Source organism: Haliaeetus leucocephalus, unplaced genomic scaffold, assembly GCF_000737465.1.
Source record: "Haliaeetus leucocephalus isolate CR32 unplaced genomic scaffold, Haliaeetus_leucocephalus-4.0 Scaffold1, whole genome shotgun sequence".
Lineage (NCBI taxonomy): Eukaryota > Metazoa > Chordata > Aves > Accipitriformes > Accipitridae > Haliaeetus > Haliaeetus leucocephalus.
This window is the reverse complement of record NW_010972437.1, coordinates 21,153,825-21,175,259: the sequence shown is the minus strand read 5'-3', so window position 1 is coordinate 21,175,259 and position 21,435 is coordinate 21,153,825. Positions and strand designations below refer to the sequence as shown.

Below are 21,435 nucleotides of genomic sequence, written 5' to 3'. Positions count from 1 at the left end.
GATTCAAGCTAACAGTTCACAGAGCTCCTGAACCCAATGGGAAGAGTCAAATATCAAACATGCCTTAAAGAAAATGCTACTGCATTCTGTCTATTTACAAAACCAACACATGTAGCTGGCGAATGCCAGCTCAGCTGCTGAGCAAACAGATCAATAGCAAGTGCCAAGTTTCCCCACACAGTCCTGGCTTTGTGCAGGAAGCAGACTGTTGCAGCCATAGCTTCCCTTTTCCTGCAGGAACTTTGCTGGCAACTGTATTATTAATCCAGACTAAGACATTCGATATTTGAATCGGGAACCTTCTACTTTAATATGCGATAAGGCCCAGACTTAAACGTATAAAAAAATCCAATACTCAACTGGAAGTAGTGACAGAGCTGAACGGCTGGCGAGCAGAAACACCCCGCCTGGTCCAGAACAGCAGCTCCCCAGTGGCTGGCAGTGCGGGGAGCGGGGAGCCTGCCCCCGCAGTGCTTCAGGCGCGGGCTAGAGGGGGGACCTGGAGCGCCTGCTACCGATTCTGACTCCCAGCTCTTGAGGCAATGGCTGCAAATCACTGTCTGCAGAGAGTCGCTCTGGTATGTCAGTTCTAAGAGCTCCCCATCGTTTCTGCGTTGCTCCATTAAGGCCTCGGGGGTTTTCAGGAGTGGCAGTGGGCCGCGTAAATGCCACGTGGCTTCTTCCTTAACGCTCTCATTCAGCATCTTGCAAACAAGAGCACAAGAGCAGCAGTAAGAACACCCTAGTCCGAAAGCAGCCGCCTAGCTGGGCACCAGCTTACTTGCACAACCCGCAGTGGTTTGGTCCAAATCTGTGTCTACACTGAGAGACGTGCATGCAGCCGGTGTGCAGAAACGAGGCTGTGCATTACAGGTTTCCGAACCAACTTTCACATTTAAAATTGTTTCTAAGAACCACATGTATATAAACATTTATAAACAGCAGCACTATGCAGAAAACATCCTCCAATGCCAGTCATATTTACAAGCCTCTTCCTAAGAAAGAAAGATCCCAGTTGTTCCATCTGTGCTTCCCTGTCAGGAGACGCGGAGTTCATCATCGGGCTTCTGTATTTCTCCTCCCTCTGACTCTGCATTGGCCTTTTCACAGGCTGTATCCCCAAAGTCCATGTGCTCACCTCTACATGTCCACATGAGGATCCTGCTGCCCAGGACTCAAATGATCTCTTCTAACTGTACACACTGCGTCTTGTACTTCACCTGAGCACCAAAAGGCCTTCGCCAGCTCTGTGGAGCATGCTCTTGCAAGTGCTCCTACCTTCCTTCTACAAAGAAGTGAACTGCTTACAAGAACATTTCATCTTTTTTTCCTGTTTTCACCTTATTCGTTCTACTCTTTGTTCCACATAAAACTATTAGATGACACTTGGAACAGGATTTGAAGTGGTGTTAACTGATCTAGTTGTACCCTCATGCCGCTAACATACCTGGTAAGTATTCCCAAAGCACAGCATCTGGAAACAACACCCAGAAACAGTATGAATAGAAACAAGAAAATTCTTCTCCTTCCTAGTCCTATATGACAACAAAACTAATCAATAAGCAATTCCTGAAGTAAACTGTACTCATACCTTCACTGCTTCAGCATTTAAAATATACATATCTCCAGCCTAAAATGCATGTATTTGAGACATATAGGAAATGAAATAATCAGTGTCAAAAACGTGGGACCTCTGCTGTAGTCTGCTAATGCTGTAAGCTGTTTGGCAGGTTAATTTGTCTTTTCCTGGTTGCAACAAGCAGCTCAAATCCCGTCAATGTAGTTGGTCATTGACAGACTAGATTTTCATTCTTTACAGGTACTGTAACAAGAGGTGCGAGGATTATTAAGGGGTTTAAGGCCAAAAAGGAGAGTATGTGTTGGTAAAACAAAGGAAAAACAGAGAGAATAATCACACAGAAGAAAATGTCCTTGGCCGCATGAAACTGTGAGCCACCGTACATAGTATGGCCACAAGGTGGCCCTACAAGTTCTAATCTTTCCAATATTAATCTACAGAGGTCAGGGATACCGTGCTCTCACACTACATAGCTAACATCACAGTGAACGCTTTCTATTAACACTTGAGAGGCAGCACAGAGTAAGTAAGACTAAACCTAGTGTGAGCGGAACACAGCTAGATTCTGTTCCTCACATTCAGAACTAGCTCCAGTGTGGTATTTCATTTCTCCTGAGGGAGAAGATGAAACGTGCATGTGGTTTTATATCCCGGTTCAGACTGTAATTCCAGTTAGATTGCAATAAATGTAGAAGTCTCTTCCTGGATCCTAGCAAACCAGCCGGCCGTTTGACTCCTGTTCAGCAAGAGTTTGATCCCAAGCAAGTCTTTCAGAAGGATCCCTTGGAGATATGTTAGTAGATTTGAGTTTTTACAAGGTGGGAAGTGCAGAAACTCCTTCTTCTAGAGTTCAGTGGTGAGTAAACATTTTGTTCTTATTGTAGCATCCTCAGTGACTGGGCTAAAAGGGAAAAAAATGAGGCCCTGTAAATATACTCCTCCAAAAAGATCTGCCACGATGGATTAAAAAAAAAAAAAAAAAAAAAGATTAGTATTGTTCCAAAGAGTATTAATAGCTGTTCCCCTTGTAATTTAATGACCCCAATGGACAAACCTTTCCGAAGAGCAAACTGAATGGATTTCACACATTGCAGCAGTAGCATCATTGCCATCCGCACCCGCATTGTAAGGGCTTCACTGAAACGCCTGATCATCACTGCCATCATTCTGCCTCACCAGCACGGCAGAATGGAATAGCAAGGGGAAGAGTTTCTACAGATTCTGTTCTCTGACTTCCTTACAGCTTGGAAATAACTGGGGGACATCCCTCTCCACCCCTGCCAATCCCTGACAGTTATTGAAACACTGTCAAGAGACTTCTCAGAAAATTCATCTGTACCATAATTTTAGTCCAGTACTAAAACATGGTAGCAGATAAGGAAAGAAACTGAAGTGAAATGATAATTAAAAAGAATTAATCTATTTTATAGCACTTACAATGACAACAGGTTTACCTCCAACTCCAGCTAAATTTGTATGCTTTGTTCCTTCACCTACTTGAATTAAAAAAGAAGTTTTCTTACCCTTCAAACAATGTTATATAAAAATATACACATCAGCTCCTCTTTTTATTTATAAGATTTCAAATGCTATGAAGTGAGACAGAACTATAGTTCATAAGCACAGCAAAACAAGCCACTGTGTCTAAATGACCACTGTAACAACTTAAGTGGAAGTAGTAAGAGCACATCATTCCTTTCCACCCCATACAGACTTCTGGAGTGCTGAGGAGACCTTACCTTGCAAGGACTTCGGATGTCTGCTGGGATGGTGGCAATCCAGCTGACGACGTCAGAGTCTCCGTGCTGCCTTTCACTGCCTTCATAGCTAAGGCAACATCATTTCCCAAAGGCCCGTTGGAAATTAGTCCAGTCTGAATTGGGGAGAATGAAACAGGAAACTGAAATAAAAACCTGCCAGGACAAGACAAGCTAATTTTTCCAATATGATTTATTTATTAACAGTAAAAACTAAGATTCATCAAGTTCCAGGGTGGGATTCACTAAATGTAAGTTCTTAAAGAAACTTTATGGCATTTACCCACAATGTAACACAGCAAGAATGAAGTTTAAATATTAACAGGATATGTATGTTGTTCGACTTATTCCAGCTGAATTAGTTTGCTTTAGTTTTGGTCTGGTACATTATTTTATGGGCTTTCAAATTATTACAAATTGTTATATTTTATTATTATTTTACTTGAGCTCCTGTTTCTTAATCATGACAAAAGTTTTCTTTTTTCTTTTCTTTTTTTTTTTTTTTTCTGTTGTTGTTAAGGAATAGTCAACTCACTGGCACTATCCACCTCGGTATTATCGTGGGCTGGGAAGACACCTACAAAAAGCAAACAAACGCTCATTAGAAAAGGCTGGAAGTAGCTGAGAACATTCTCAAAACAACATTGCCTCCCAAAACAATACTGCCTCCCAAAATGATCTTGGATATTTGTCCATCACTAGCCTTTGAACCACGCTAGTGATTAGCCACAGATGATGTGACTTCACATGAAAAGGTAAATGGCACCCACACAGCATACACCTAATACCCGCTCACTCACAGAAACTCACTGGTAGCAGTTTCAGCATAGCGCTCCCCTCCAAGAGGCTACTGAACCCATTATTTTTTTCTGTTTTGTGGACAAAGTTAACCGAGAGCACACTTCTGTGAACAGTTTAAAGGTCCTACTCCTTCCCCTTTTTTTGGTGCATGCAATGTAACTCCTTTTTCGCCGGCACAGATTATAAGAGATTTTTTTATCTATATAAAAGGGTAGATTTGTATTAAAAGTTTATTTTTCAAGTATTTATTTTATATATATACACACACATATGAATGTCTGTGTGCATATATACACATTTACATATAATTTCTGAAGTATTATATAAACCCAAAAGCCTAAGAAGCAGGCTGGTACTTGCAGGTGTACTAAAGTAAGACTACAGGCTCTTGTGGCACAGCTACAAGTTAACTCTTCAGGTTCCTTCACTTCCATTACAAAGGTGCAGGGTCTACAAGCCTACGCCAGCCACCCTTCAAGTAGGGGTGCATATATGCAGTGATCCAGGTCAATCACCACTTCACTCTGCCACAGCAGATCCAAGCCTGGTGGAGAGATACTAAAGCCAGAGGACAGTTTATGAGTAAAAACCACTGTACGTGTGAAGGAATAAGTTTGGTTTTGAAATACATTTACCCGAGGTGTGGCTTCTGTAAAGTCAATTAGATTCTCTGTCAGTGATGTTAAGGAAACGTCCTGGTCATCTGGAGCGCTCTATGGAATAAATCAGTTTTGAATTGAATTCCCAGTAGTAACCAGATAGGTCTGCTGAATACTTTAGTGGCTTCCCAAGTTACAGACCAGTGTCCTTAATGAACACCACTGTTTATCAGGCCTGTCTTCTCAAATCTTTCCACATGATCTTTTTTAATAGCCTATTCATTTCACTTACTGTCATCAATGCACTGGAAACAATGTCATTGCCATGTAAGCTGTGAAACTGTCCATTCTCCTATGCGAAGATGGGGTACTGTGCCATTTGACAAGAAGGTCAGCGAGGTCTATGAGCTGAGTATTTGAACTCAGAAGATGAAACTGATAATTATTCAGTGGGATCAACTACATAGAACTGGTTTAGAGGGACAACAACTAAAGGGTATGGTGCTTTAGTGATCCAGAATAACCCCTCAGTCTGCTGAAGTAACAGCAGAGTCCAGTGTTGGACTCCTCTTTTCTTTTGGAGAGGGACAAAGGAAAGTTGACCTCTGAATTACTATGTGCATTCCATGGAGTCCAGTTAAAAATTACCTTATCCTTAGGGTAACCAGAATACAACAATTAAACATTTCAATTTAAAATTTTCCCTCTGTGGTTATTTTTACAGGAATTGCTTATGTCAGAATTTCATCCCTGCAGTCTCTCTCCTGGAGCACCAAATCATTGGGATGTAAGGGGCTCCCCACCAACGTGAGGAAAACAATCAGTTTAGAAAAGTAAGTGTCAGGCAAAGAACCTGAAAGGACAGTTAGAAATGGCCTTTGCAGAGATGTGTACAGTGTCCCTGTCTGCTCCAGAAAGCACTCTTTGGCATTCACCAGTGACTGGTATTCACTGAGTTATGAGAGGCATGCAGCAAGGTCTGCTGCGCTTGCCTGGAGGCATCAGTAGCTCAGAACATGACAGACAGAGACCTTCCAGGCTGGCAGGTGGTGATACCTTTGATACAGCAACCTCCTCAGCCGGAGCTAGATTAGCTGGAATCAGCAGGTCCTCAGGGTTAGAGGCAGCGTTGTCCTCATTTAACACATTACTGAAAGGAGAAAATATTCTCATCAGCACACTGCCTGGATAGTGTGAAACAGTGCTGCTTCCCTGATAGGCTCAACCCAAAACCTCAACACCAGTTCCATGTGAGGCAGACAAAAGACGGATGTTTGTGGGTATGTTGAAGTAAATGCCCTCCAACTACCTCTGCAGATTACTGCTCTCTTTCATAGTTTCAGCTATGGCTGTGTATAGACCCAAAAGTATCAGTGTCTTCTATCTCAAAGGAGCTTCTTCAGCCCTTGTTTCTGATTTGCCTGAAGCCTTCCCTACCATCCTCTTATCTTCCCTTTCAGAGCCAGGGGCAGCAGGATGTCAGATATTTCAGTCATTTCAGAAGATGAGAGAGATTCGCTTGCTGCTTGCTAGGATACCACCCTGAGGCCTGGCCTACACTGATTAAATGTTGCAACAGTAATTAGAGATGCATCAGTAAACCTGCTTAGTTAGATGTAGCCTAAATGCTCAGCAACTGTTCCTCATCTTTTCAGACCTGTTCATGATAATCTCCACATGATTCCCTTACCCCAGAAACACATTTCTCCTGAATCACTTACGGAACAAAGGTGTTTGAGGCGGGGATTGCTTTCAGCAGCTCTCTTGGGTCTTGAAATACTGGACTGGTTGCTGGGGGACTACTCTGTGCTTTGCCTGACGGGAGAATGTTCCTGGCACAAAACAACAAAAAACAGGTACAACCTTCCACGGAAAGCTCTTCATGAATCACTTGTTACAGCATATTTTTGAGATCGCTAGATGTACATTTTATTCAGTAACCCCATGTGCTCTTTGAGGTTTGACCCATGCTCATCTTCACAAATGGTCGAGAAATTACATGTTGTAACCCTTTAACTTTTTCAATGCCCGAAATCCCACTGGAACTAGCAATCATTTGAGATTCAGTAGTTCTCAGGAAATCAACTGTCAGTGTCAGGGTTTTGTACACAATTTTTTTTCTCCCCTTGAAAACAGCTGCTGTGAACAGACCCATCCCCTCTCCCCATGCTGAAGTTGTTCATGGGTCACAAATAACTCTAGTGATTGAAGATGTTGTTGGAACAATGCTTATCAAATTAAAGCATGGGAGAATAAAGAGTATCTGGATTACCTTGCATATAATAAAACTTAGCAACTATAGCGCTTGCTGGTTTTCATTTTAAAAACACTTCACATTCACCAGGTTAAGCTACACTATGCAAGGTAAAATGCCATGATCACTAAGCCACTGAAAGACTGCACTGAACTGCAGGTTCTCAGTGCTGTACTTGGGTAACTAGATCACGTGTTTCTTCCAAATCTGTTCAGTACCTGGCAGCAGCATCCTGAATATTGGAATTCTTGACACCTGTCAGGCTGTCTTCTCTTATGACCTGAGAGGAAAAAAAATGAACAAAGATATAAATTTCTGATACCTGTTTCCATCTTGCGTCAGTTCCGAGATTCACAGAAGGGCCGAGCACCTCCCACCCAGCATGCAAGTGTGCTGTTCATCTACTGCCCAGGGACTTAAAACAACAATTCTATGTGCAAACCTCAGTGCAGAAATAAAAATAATTCACCAGCGTAGCCAAATAAAATACCATTATTTGCTACAGAATTTACTAGAACATGCTAGAAGCACTGTCTTAGTCACAGAATCACGGAATAATTTTTTGGTTAGAAGGCAACCTTTGGAGGTTATCTGGCTCAATAACTACTCAAACCAGGGCTTGTTCAGGGCCTTGTCCAGTTATATAGAATCACAGAATCACAGAATCATTTAGGTTGGAAAAGACCTTTAAGATCATCAAGTCCAACCGTCAGCCATGACCACTAAACCATGTCCTGAAGTGCCTTGTCTACATGCTTTTTGAATACCTCCAGGGATGGTGACTCAACAACTTCCCTGGCCAGCCTGTTCCAATGCCTGACAAATAATATATATATATATATACATACACATGTGTGTATATATATATATATATATATACACATATATATACATGTTGAGTGTCATCAAGGATGGAGATTTCTCCCTGGGCAACCGTTGCAGTACTGGACCACTATTATTGTGAAGAAAGGCTGAAAGGCCTTCTTACTCTACCTTGGACTTTGGCTGTTGGAGCACCCTTATCTGCAAGGCACCTTCTCCAACACCAGGCAATTGAAGAGAATAAAACATCTGAGAATACCACAGTCCTTACCAGTTGAGTATTTACCTTGTGCCCTGCTTCCGCCTGGGCCTTCAGGATATTACTTTTGATATCTGCTGGAAGCCACATTGCTGCTGTGATTGGGCTCTCAATTGCATTGTTAAGACATTTATCTGTCAACTTTACCACTTCACCCTAGACATGAAAAAAAATTTTATTAGAAGCAGTTCCCACGTGGAAAAGTCTGGGCTGAAGTTTATTAACATCTCTGAATAACAACAAGGCTCTGAGTGAGAAGAAACTCAGCAGATTTATACTGAAATGAAAAAGCAATTTTTTCCTTTATTTTGGAACTCCATTGTAAAGTCACAGCAAAACAAAGTAAAAAAAGCACAACGCTTAAAAGCGGATATGCAAAACGCTGTGCTAAAAATAGTGTGCAAGAACTGAAGTGGACCCTAAATCTGCAGCCTAGTTTACCGATAGGAGATCAATATAGCAGCCATCATATTATATCATATCAGTATAGCCTAACTATGAGTTGATAATTTACTCTCAAACGCCAATTGGGAAGACTTTTACCTTAAAATCCACTTATAAATTAGAACAACAGTTTAATGTGCTATTAGCTACCTCTCCCGTCGCCGATTACATCGGAGCAAGCTGGCAGCCTGATGCACAATGAAGACAATTAAAAATGAGATACCTTTCACTACAGTATATTTCATTATGCGAACTGCATTTCTTAATTACAAAATGTTAATTAAGCATTCAATCTACTAATTGCTATTTGATTAGCGACAGAAGTTAATTAACTGAGTGGAAACGAAACCTTGTGACCTTTCTTCTGGGGGTAGGACTCAGCAGGGGGAGACAGAGTCCTGCTTTCCCTGCCATATGCCACCCTTGCTGGCTCCAGCAGGCTCTTCCCTGCAGGCAAGTGCTGCGTTCCTGCAACATGCCCCGCAGCAGGCACGCTCCTGCTGCACCCCTGCTTGCAGGAACTGCAGCGTGTCCAGAAGGAACGAAGCCTGTCACATAGAGAGCGAGCAGCGGGGAGAAGTTAAAAAGAGGTGAATACCCGTCCCCCACACAGCTCTCCATCCACTTTCAGCTTTTTTCGCTCACTGGAAACGTTAGGGAGAACTTGTAGGTATTTGGTCTTTAGAGAGAGGGAAAACCATTTCCTTTTCTTATCTCCCTCTAAATCACCTTTCAGGGTATCCAAATAGGAATTTATGAGACCGTCTAAAGGAGAATCTGTTTTAAAATTTTGACCCCAGTCAGCAATGAACTTTGCAAAATAGTCAAGGCTCACTGTCAACATAAAAAGGTATGACGACCAGCAACCAGTGTTGCTACTGACTACTGCTAGCACATAATAAGAGGTGCACAATTCACATAAATCATGAAGACTAACAAAACAATTAATTATTAAACATTTAAGTGCTTTTATTTCAGAGAAGCTGCTAGAATTGCCAAAAGTCCGGAATGATTAAAAATGAATTATTATTATTATTTGTACAGTCACAGTACCCATTTGTAATAATCCTTAAATCCTTACACTGGACCTTGCTGAACCAGATGTTGTATATAACAATCCCTGCACAGAATTTCTAATGCATTATTCCAGTACCAGTGATATAGTAAATCTAATTATTTTAACTGAGCACATCAGTACACTGGTGCTTTAAGCACCATTTTGTGGTTTAACTTCCTCTCAGCTTCCTCCACCTGAACAACCAGTTTAATTAGGACACTCTAGTCTATTAGTGATTACATTCCCAACTTTTGAAAAGTTTAGTACTATTAAGAAATATTTTAATGTAATCAAGTATAAGTTCTGTATCACCAAGGAAATATTTCCATTGATATTAAAGACACATTTTTCTCAATCCCTTCTATTTTGTGCTTGAAAAAAGCACTGGTGTTTTACTGTTTTTTTAATGGAAAGAGCACGTAGCTAGAGGGGAAAGCATCTGGCACCTGATAATGCCTCAAGATGTCTAATTTACAAGACATTTCAGTTGTGCACATAAAACAGTAAAGGTGCTGGGGTTTGTCAATATTCTAGCTCGTTATGAATTTTTATTGTTTCCATGTACTAGACAAACTATATTTGTACTCTATTCTTCAATCAAAATATGGTGCTAGGCAGCAATGTAAAAAGGGAAGGAAAGATTAAAGGCAGCAGCAGAGCGTGCAATCCCAATCCTTTGTGCTTTTGAGCAGCGTTCCTGTTGCCACTGAAAATCACTTTGTGCAGGGAGATGGGAGTCTAACACAGGCACATTTTGGAGCAACTTGCACATGTTTACAGATTGCAATGAATTCAGAAAAAGAAAACCCTCACGTCCTTGCATTTCTAACCCTGGAGCAGACTTCGTATACAGGCAAAAAGGGTGAACTTGTTATTGTTCATTTCACTTCAGAAGCTGATGAAAGTGGAGTGTCGGTGTATTTAAGAGCTGTTTGCTCTCTTTTGTCAGATCTGGTCACTGCACTAGTGAAAGCCAGGAAAGGACAAAGTCGCATTCTTCCATCCCAACAGATTTTGGCAGGGAGCAGCAGTGAAGAATGAAGCCATTCATTCTCCGCTTCCCAGTTCTCATTCTAGAAAGATTTCTCTTTTTCTCTGAAAGAAGACAGATAGCTAGAGAAATATTTCCCTATCAAAGAAATCAATCAAGATTTATTGATTGTAAGTATAGAATTACATGAAGATGATTGTCAGGCCATCTCTGGCCTTGATGGAAAATAGTTAAAGATTTTTAATTGAAGCTGAAGTGAGTAGTTCATTGGCATTTGGCAGTGTCACTTATGAAGTTCAGGATGCAGCTCTGCCTTCATAAGCAGAAAGCTAATACTTTCCCCCAATGCATTTTACCAAACCTTTTATGTGCTGTAACTGTTTCTACATAGGTAGGGTATCTTACGCACTGCTAGAACTTGAGGGAGATGAGACATGCTGAAATTGTAATCACACACTTTCAGAGAGAACACTGTAACGCTGCGTTGATCCCAAGTAACAGCAAACTCCAGGATCTAACCTCATTGCAAGGTTTTAGTGGATATTCTGCAGTCCCATTCAGTTCAGTCAGAAGAAGATGCCATGAACACCTCTTTTACAAATAGATTAAGAACAGAACTAAGTGCAGGAGGAGAGCCAATAGGTACATTTTGTAACAAACACTGCAAGTGGAATTTGTATTTTTTCTAAAGCAGCCCTCAAAAGCAGGAAACAAAGTGGTTTTAATAGTTGTTCTTAGGTCACTCTTTTCAGGACTCATTTCCAAATCATTAACCTTCATCTCTAATCACAACTGGGTGTGCTCATTTGGTTCTACTGCAACCTACATGTCTTTGCAATTTGAAGCATGCAGAATTTAAATTATACAGAGGCAGTCTCTAATCTTTGTCTATCTTTTTAAACAAACACTCTCAAATGACTTCTTGGTAAGCTACATCATAGGCTGAAAAGCTTTATTCAACCTTTTCTACCTGAGGAAAACCACTGATGATCTACTCTTATGTTTTCATAATACAATTTGCACTTCCTTCTTGAAAACTGAAGTCTCTTTTACCCAAAGAAACAATCATACTGGCATACTGTTGATCCATACGCCATGTATTTCTCAGTTATGCAAATGTTCTTGCTCTCTAATCAGGTTACTATCATCCCAGTATCTGTAACCCCTGCACCTCATATGACAGCAGCTGGATAACTGTGACTGTACTGCCTTGGCCGCTGTTTGTTAGATTAGCTCATTACAGGAATCTTATCTTGCTTACTATATAACCGCCACAATTTAAAAATCACTCAGACACTTTTGCTTCATGCTCTCCGTTTAACCGATTAAATGTTTTTCCCCTCTCTGTCTGAACTAAAATGGAGCTCAACAGGCAGTAATATTCTGAAATAAACTGTGTTCATTTGCTTTAGTTTATGCAGAGGCAGTGGTTCTGCATAACAGGACCTATAGGCTACTGACTAATCTTCTTAGAGACTTGGTAATCTTTGTAATGCACTCACCAAGCAGAGAGGTGCACAAGGCATCCCTGACAACAGTCCTTAAAGGGGACATGAGCCAAACAGCCTGCAGCACCAAGCATATCAAAGCAGCAGCCTTGTCTCACACGGAGGAGGGGAACAAATGCTCAGGAATAGGCTTAGCCCAAACACTAGACATCTCTCTTGGCACCTGGTTCATTTTACTATTGAGGGAGCAAGAAAAATCATAGCTGCTTCACTGAAAGTTAGATAAATCCTCAGGCCTCCCTGCAAGGGAGGGTAGTACAAACAGAGATAACACTGCCAGGTGTTTTACTCTCTCTGCTTGTCCAAAATGCAGTAAAGCACCTAAAGCTTAAACACTGGGAGAAGCAGAGTGAGGGAAATCTAAATTCCAAAATTTTTAAAGCTCATTATAAAAAAGAAGAACATCCTGCATGGGTGCAGTTGTCTGATAACCGGTGAATCTATGAAAGTTCACTGTTGTAAGGGAGGATCCTGTCCTCTCCATCCCTTCTAGCAACACTACTTATTTTCACTATGGTTCTTGCATTTCTTTGACCCCTTCCACAAACCTATTTAACTCGCCATTTAACAACTTAAAAACCAAACCAAAACAAAACCCAAAAAACCCCAAAACTTTAACAAAAAGTTCAAAACAAAAAAGGCAAAAAAAATTTTGTTTGCCATTTTGTAGGCTACGTTGGTTCACCAAAACATGCAATGATTCCTGGAGGTGACAGAGGAGAGGAGGAAGCTGGGGAAAGGAGAGCAAAGAGGAGCAAGGGAGGAGAGAGCCCTCGCCCTGTTCAGGGCACTGAAGCTCGTACTTTGGCTCAGCTGCCTGAGGAAATGCAGCCTGACTTGCTCAAAAAGATTTATGAGAGCACTAAATCAAACCGCATCACTCCTCTCTGTAAACACACAGAGAACTAACACCTACTTCAGAGAGCAGGTAAAAACTGGTTACTTAACAGGAGGGATGGATCATCAGCAAACTTGGCTCAAAACAAAATGTCAAAACAACATTCTGGGAGGGTTACCAAAGGCAACTGAAAAACACCAGGAGAGCTGTTCACCCCCTCACCCCCTCAAAAAAGACAGTGAACTATACAACACTGTACAGTTAGTAACCTATACATAAAGACAACTGAGGAACATTTCAAGCATTTATGCCTTTTATTCCCATTGATTTTTAGAAAATTTCACCAGGCCACAGCCTGCATATGTGCACATGCACCTCTGCCCCTGATCTTTATCTCACTGCCCTGTCACACACAGGTTTATATGTAACAAAGCATTTGTATTTCCTTTACTATTCCCCAATATTACTCACTCATACTCTTAAAAATCTTGCAAAGGGCCCAGGGTAAGTGGAAGACTTTTCAGAATGATCTGAACAAACGTCAGCGACTCTGCCAGGAGGAATGAAGCCCAAGTACCTGTACATTTATGTTTACGTTGGGACGCTCAGTTGGCACGGGGCTGCTGCGCTCTGTCTCCAGCTGCTTCAGTTTTAGGAACGTGTCTTCAAATACTGAGAAAGACAGAAAAGATATAATCTTCCTAATGTCACTGTGGAGTTATTTGACTTGTAACTTGCATTCTTGCTGAACACTAATTATATGGTTTTAAAGCTGTGGAAAAAAGCACGTGGATGGGGGAAGCTACTTGCTCGACCTTCAATGCAACTTTCAAGCCTACAGACTGTATATACCTAATTGCAACACTCTGAACTCCTGTAAGTTCATTTACCCACCATCCTCACAGTGAACGAGCAAGCAGCAAGAGTTAATTGCTCAGATGGTTGCACTTCACTGTATTTGTGGCTGAAGTCAGATCCCACAAAGAACTGTGACTTTTCCCTTGTACCTCCGTCCTTGGAAAGAAGCTGTTTCCAGCTGAAATGGGGAGAGCTGACCAACTTTGCTGTCCCAGTGGTGGGTTAAACTGTCCTTATGCATATAATCTAAGGGAACTTTCTAAAACACTTCTGGATTTTTGTAAGGAAACAACCTCATAACAACCTAATCAGTTAACTTTGACCCCACACATCATGATAATATGGAAAAATCTGTAAGTTTGCTTACGATCAGTGTCTACTTTTTCACCAGCAGTTTCCTTTGTGCCAGGATGAGGGCAACTAACAGCCTCTTCTGAATCTCCTGTTGCCAAGCCAACAACTTGACGGCCTACGGCATCATCAACACAAGTTTCTGGTAACTCCGTGCTGTCTAGCAAATCAACAAGAGGTACGCTGCAAAGGCAGAAAAATGGGCAGAGATACACAGAATCATGTTACCACTCTTCCTGTAACAAGAAAAAACTTTAACATACGCAATCTCTTTTTTCAAGCTGTCTTCTGGTAACCAGACACATTCCGTAAAACCTGTTTCAAGTAACTAATAGACATTGGCTTTCAGTGAATTAAAAAAAAAAAAGGAAGGAACATTTCATGTCTGTAGAAGTGACTTCATAACAGACCAGGTCCACACTGCCTGCTGCTTCATCACATAGCAGTGGAAAAAGTGAAGAGAGGAGGAGGGAAGTTTTTATACATTAAATACACTTTTTGGAACAAACATATGAAGTTTTTCTAACAAACCCAAGGTACACTTTAGGATTTTTACAGGAGAAAAAGAAAAGCTAGGGCGAGGGAGGTTGGTACTGTTCACAAAAAACTATTTGTACAGCACTTCACCCAATACTTGTAAGCAGAACAGAAGGCAGAAGGATGCACTACATAGGTCTGCATTGACACGATGTCATGGTTAGGCATACTATAACTAGTTTTCAGTTTTATTAGCTTGGGCAGAGACATGAATGAAACCTCAGCAGTCACAGTATTTTAAGTGAACCACCCAGTTAGGATCACTTTTTTCACCTCCTTTGCTTTCTAATGGAAATGTATCCTTTTTATTTTGTCTTACCATCTGTATTTACAATGAAAATAGAAAAACAATTACAAAGACAAAAGTTATATTAAGATGCTTATGTTGTGCAAACAGTCGAGAATCTCATCCATCTCTTCAAAGTTCAGAAACAGCTAAAGCTATCCTAACAGCAAACTGTAACAAATACAGAAACAACAACTGCCGCAGAAGATGTTGGTTAATCAGACAACCTGTGCACACAACTGCAGTTTGATTGTCACCCATTTCAATCAAAAATCACACTTACATAGTTTGGTTGCAATATTGGTTTAAGAAGAAAAATCTATCACTTTTGAAAGTCCTGTCCCAAATATGCGAACCATGATACCAAGCAAGTACCCACAACAGAACTTACTCTTATGCACGGACAGAGATGTTTCCTACGTGTCAGTTTAGACCAGCTTCTCCCTCATCGCTACCGGGTTAATGCCCCTTGCCTCCCTCCAGCCCCTGGAATTTGGAAGCAGTCCCGTGTTGTCACTAGAGACTCCAGGAAAAAACTCCTCCCTCCAGCTCAAGCACCCAAAAGAATCCTTCCAACGTTAAATATATACCTCTGAAACAGATTACAGGATATCACCGTTTTAGTGCTAATAATGTACGAATCATCTTAAGACAATTAATTGCTGTGAGGTAAGCTGAGGTCACTTGCTTGATTCTCTTAAAGCAGTAGAATAAGAAGCTACTAGCAAAGCAAATAATAGGAAACTTTTCAATCTACTGTACAGCGTCTCTGTGCACCACTAATGGGAAATGGCAAGCAGCAGATAGTCTTGCAAAGGGGGAATGATAGATACAGAGAATTTCAATTATTAGAAGTAATAGGCAGGAACAGATGTTCTTCCAATAAGGCAACAAAGAAAGAGAGACTGAATCCCATACCTTACTAACAGAGGATGCCTATGCATGAGAATGAAAATGTTTTATGATCTTCACATGAAGCTAACACTTTTTTTTCCTATTTTCTGACAGTTTTCTGTAAATAGACTCCCAAATGTTTAATATGACAACCAGTAGAGAAAGTTCAGATTTTGCCTGCAGCACAGAAAGGTGCTGATGCCATGACATGTTGAAGGAACTAGGTATAAGCTCCTACAAGCTCCACGTAAGAGAGGTGATGTAGAGCACCAGTAATACTTCTTTGGTGCTATAATCTTCTAATGCTTTTCTTAGCATTGCAGCACAGTGGAGAAAAAATGAGTGAAAAATTGAATTTATCTTCATTGGAAAATTGCTGGGACAATTACACTAGCCTTTTTGTCCCCCCCCGACAACTGCAGTAACATTTACTAGACAGACAAGACAATTGATTCAAAAACCTGCCCACTAGAGATAAGGGCAGTATTGAAATCTGGTGGCATATTCAAATGGCACACTCACTGTCTAGTGTTGCTCTAAAAGTAGGGTACTACTTACATTAAGGTGATGACAGTTTGTAGAAAACCTTATTGCCATTTGTGCCACGGGATGGAGGACTGGCTGAGGTAGCAAGGACAACTGGGGTGAGTCCCTGCAGCTTCACCCCTGCATCAAAGCAGGGCCTCAGGGAAACAAAATGAATTTTAGGGAGACTCAAGAGAAGCCTCCTAAGCCAAGATTCAGGTAGGAATTGGCCCCATTTTTGCCTTCAGACCCACTGAAACACTTACTCAGCCACCCTGAGACAGGCAGTCACAAGAGGAAAGTCATACTAGAGAGACCCTCAGCCACTGGAATTTGCAGGCACAAAAGATGAGTTACCCAAAGAGCGCTAAATTGTTCGAGGCCACCCAGATTCTTCACCCTCTTCAGAGCATCAGCAGGAAGTCTACCATGCAGGCTTCATAAATGGCCAGACTACAGAAGTAAAAAGCACAAAGACACTATTTTCATCACTGCACAGAATTTCTGACTTCTCTTACAAAACACTGAAGAACTGTCATGCCAATCATAAGGGAAATAATAAAAGGCTTGCCAGGAAAAGTAGGACTTCTGCGACAGTCAGTGTGCAGTACTCAAGAATGAAATAGGCATTAGCTTTCCATGTTCCTGTATTTACCCACATACAAAGGGATATTTGAACTTCCCATAGTAGTAAATGCCAGGCTTTATGTCTTGAGAATCAACTTCTATCAGCATATTTTAAGAAATATGCTGAGGGAAAAGCTCATAAATGGTACCAGGAGTTCAGCCATACAAATAATTATGAATATAGGAATAATCAAAGGGTTTTAGTGCATGCAAAGGTTTGTCAACCCACTAATAAATCACATGTCATTACATGCTCAAGGAACTCCCACAGTTAAGGGAGTTAACTACTGCATTATTTCTTCTTTTTGCCTGACAAATATATTGATATTAGTATGTACCATACAGCACATAATGCATAATGTGACTGAGAAAGCTGTCAGTTACAAAAGGTATGATTTTTTAATTTCCTAGTTGAAAAGCAAAACAATACTTCATTCTAGTCTGTGAAATACAATCTGCAAAATACAGTAACTATCCGAGTCCGCTGCATAGGAGATAATTCTTTTGCAAGTAATCTAATTTGAAACAGCATGGAGTACCACACACAAGCTAATTTATTTTTTCAAACTGGTAGTGACACAGAATAGTTTCTCACACTGACTCTGTAAAGTAGTACAATAGTATGAAATTCTTTGTTAATTTCCTTCATTTTGGGGCATTCAATGCTGTACCTGAAGGTAAGAAGAGCAGTATATTTAAACCTGTCATCCTTCCAGATTTTTTTTCCCCCCTAAACAAAAATGCAAAAGATTCAGAAAAAAAGAACTTCCTTTTCCTTCTCAAGTGAGGAAAGTAAAAGAAAAAATCCTGGGGATGTATGATCCTACAAATGGAGACTGTTCAGGTGCATTCAGTTTCTAATCAAGCAGGCCGAGCCCCACACTCCAAGACTTCTGCTGTCTCCCATTTGTTTGAAGATAATTCTAAATACTGACATAGTGTAATATATGCAAGTCAACAACTACAGGAAACACCCTCGGGAAAAGGTGCTGGCTGCAGAACCTTTGTGAGTATTAAGCCAAGATCTGTCACCACCATACTGTTTAGAAAGACACCCATGTGTTTCAGCGATGCTATTCCTAGAGCACGTGACCTGTCCCTGTAAAAATGCAACTAGGTGTTGTTGGTACTAGTGTGGCACAATTTCTCTGTCTGCTGTTGAGAGCTGTCACTTACCCCAGTGGAAACCAGGATAATAATTCTCCCTAAGTCAATGAAGTCACACTAAAATAAGCCCAGCACAGAGCAAAAATCAACCCTCAGGTTATATGCAAGATTCAAAGCCACAGAGTAAAAGCACGTAACACATACCATACTAAAACAAATAAATTCTAAAGGTAGATGGATTTGGGGCAACCAGGGTTGCTTCCCCTATCCTGAATCTGAACTAGTTCTGCTGTCATGCAAAAAATCTACTACAAAAACTTTAGCCACAGCTTTAATTACCAAACTTGCAGTTAATCCCAGGGCAGTCCGTGACAGTCAGCACACTGCAGGCGGCTGGGATGCCCAGCCCTCTGCTCAGCACTGGTGAGACACCCCTGGAGTGTTGTGCCCAGCTCTGGGCTCCCCAGGACAAGAGCGACGTGGACATACTGGAGGGCGTGCAGCAAAGGGCCGTGAAGACGATAAAGGGTCTGGAGCATCTGACATAGGAGGAGAGGCTGAGAGAGCCGGGACTGTTCAGCCTCAGGAAGAGAAAGCTCAGGAGGATCTTATCAATATGCATAAAAACCTGATGGGGGGAATAAAGACAACAGCCAGACTTCTCAAGGGAGCCCAGAGACAGGACAAGTGGCAACGGGCACAAACTGAAATACAGGAGACTCCACTTAAACATAAAAAACCCCTTTTTTGCTGCGAGGTTGGTCAAACACCAGAACAGGTTGCCGAGAGAGGGTGTGAAGTCTCCATCCTTGGAGATGCCCAAAACCTGGCTGGCGTGGTCCTGAGCCACCTGCTCTACTCAACCCTGCTTTTAGCCTGTGAGTGAACTACATGATCTTCAGAGGCATATTCCAACCTCAACTATTCTTTAGTTCTACAATAGCTACGCAAAACTTCTCTGATACCGAAGGAGTCAGCCACTACTTGCAGTGGCGTCACCACTACATAAGCACAACTGAACCTAAACCTCTGCAATAATCAGTGACTTGTTATTATTGCAACAATGTTCTTGCATTTTAAATACAAAACTATCCCAAATTCCTCCTTAGGAATTAGTGGCTTCTTCTCCCTCTTCTACACAGAAATTATATGATATTTTAAAGTTAAAACACCTGTTCCATTTGCATATTCTTATGCAATTTTATAAATAATAAACAAATAGGTTTGCTTTGCTCCAGAAGTTTACAACATCAACCTTGCAAAATCTAAACCCCAAATTAGCACAACAGATCGCTCTAATCACCTCTGTAGATTCCACAGATCTTAATATGTAGCTTGCATATCCTTTTTTTTTTTTTAAGCAGAGTTGTAAAGTAGAGACTCAAATTTCATTAGCAATCTCTTTCCCCCTGTCAGATGCAAGGGTGTGGTGGCCAAAATATCTCGGGCAATAATAAGTTATGCCCTGGCTGAGACTTACTTTCTTGGTTCTTCGGGGCTGGATATCTGAAAACAATATTTTTGTATTTCTCGCCTCTGTGGCGATTTGAAACTTATTCAAACAATCTGAAAATCATTCAAACACCTTCTTTATCATAAAAGCCAAATATAAGTGAATTTTAAAAGAATTCTACTACAACTTTTTGTCTTTTTTTTTTTTTAAACAGGAAAAGAATATTGCAATTTAAAAGCAGCTAACTTCAGAAAACACGTGAAAACACAGTGCATTCAAGGGTAAAGGCAGTTCTTCACATTGTTAAAGGCCCCCAAGAACACCAATGAGCCATGAAGCTGGAATCTTAACCTCTGACTTAACAATTAACCTTGTGAATCATATGGTAGGACTGGTGTTTGTCAGGAAATATTTCTGTTTCATTTCAACTGAAGCACAGCAGCAAAAAAGAAAGAAAATTTTCTAGAAAGCAAAAAAAATATTACTCTTTGCCTTTTCAGGAGTTCTGATACTTTTATTCTTAAAAAATTAAAATAATTCTATTCCATTTCCAAACAGTATATTTCAGAAGAGGGCTTGTTAAAAAAAAAAAAAAAAAAAAAAAAAAATAGTTTTCAGATCAGCCATCTATCTTGGATATTTTTAAATAATCATGGTTCAAAAGGAAGGGCAGTCACATGCTCTCTCTCCAAGATTTTTGAAACCACTTTATAACCCACTAGTTGCATGTATAGTTTATTACAAACGTGACTTCCTGCACAGCTCTCAAAGTTAAACCCAGCTAAAAAAAAATAAAAATCTTTCAATCATTAAGAAAAACCTTAACACAATTAAAAAGATACATATATATACTGTTTTTAACGTAAGAGTGACAGGTGGCTTCTGGTCTATATGTTATTTTTTCTTTAAGGACTAAATACCAACAGCATGATATGCAGAGCCTTTGTCATAAGATTTTTTCCCCTCTATAGTCAGCTTTGGGTCCGTTGTCCTTATCACAGAGACAGCTCAAAACATAATTTTCCAGCCTCTGCTGGAAAGCGCTGTCACGCTCCAGAAAGGCCCACGTCTCAGAGACTGGTCATGGTGGCTTGGACAGCATAGGTACCAGCACCGCTATGCATTCCCGCATTCTTCACATTGCGCTCATGGACAAACGCGGTGTACTGTCCGTCCGCGGCGCGGGTCCTCGGCGGGGCCCACGCGTCCCACGGGCTTCCACCACGTTGGCAGCGGTCGGCAGCGTCAAAGGGCCTGGATCATTGGGGAGCGGGAGGGGGCACAATTAGTAAACAGGTATGGATGACAAAGAGGGTGGAAAAGTAAAGCAGAGGTAAAGACAAGACGACTGATGCGAAAAGGCAAGGAAAAAGGGCATTGCTGGAAGGTAAATACTGAAGGAAAGAGGCATGCAAGTATACGCGTACATGACAGCGCTGTCAAATAAACCCCTTTTCTGCTCAGTATCATGCACATTTTTGCAGAAGTCTGAAATGACAAGTTAAGCTATCTCACGTATGCACTGTCTACACTTACCAAATGAAAAGCACCTCATGTTTCAAAGCACTTCACAAAACTGAGCAAGAACCACGCGCGTTTTACAGATGGAAGAAAATAACGTGATGGAGGAACAGACCTCCCAAAGATGCAGTGCATTTTATTTGTGGGAAGCTGAAAGGGTTTAAGTGGCAGCTCTAAATGTACACCTGAAACAAGCATCTGTAAGTAACACCAGTTTTCAAAGTCACTGGAAAATGCAGATTCTAATGCAAGTTAAAAAAAAGGAGAAGAAAATAGCAGCTCAGAAAAATGAGCATTACTGCGCAGGAGCAAACAGTAGAGCACGCACAAATCATTCACAATTTAGGTGACTAAAGGACCAAATACT

General features: G+C 41.0%; 1 protein-coding gene across 1 annotated transcript in view; it reads right to left on the bottom strand.

Annotated features, from left to right (window-relative positions):
• Nucleotides 1–2,365: 2,365 nt before the first annotated feature.
• The window catches only part of EPB41L5 (erythrocyte membrane protein band 4.1 like 5), a 54,932-nt gene continuing 35,862 nt past the window's right edge, over nt 2,366–21,435 (bottom strand). The window contains exons 16-25 of the mRNA XM_010568627.1: nt 14,135–14,301; nt 13,487–13,581; nt 8,099–8,227; nt 7,209–7,270; nt 6,458–6,568; nt 5,793–5,886; nt 4,773–4,850; nt 3,872–3,913; nt 3,319–3,452; nt 2,366–2,480 (exon numbers count right to left, since the gene is read on the bottom strand). Coding sequence (XP_010566929.1) covers nt 2,423–2,480; nt 3,319–3,452; nt 3,872–3,913; nt 4,773–4,850; nt 5,793–5,886; nt 6,458–6,568; nt 7,209–7,270; nt 8,099–8,227; nt 13,487–13,581; nt 14,135–14,301 — 970 coding nt within the window. The 3' untranslated portion in view covers nt 2,366–2,422. The remainder of the gene's footprint in view (nt 2,481–3,318; nt 3,453–3,871; nt 3,914–4,772; nt 4,851–5,792; nt 5,887–6,457; nt 6,569–7,208; nt 7,271–8,098; nt 8,228–13,486; nt 13,582–14,134; nt 14,302–21,435) is intronic.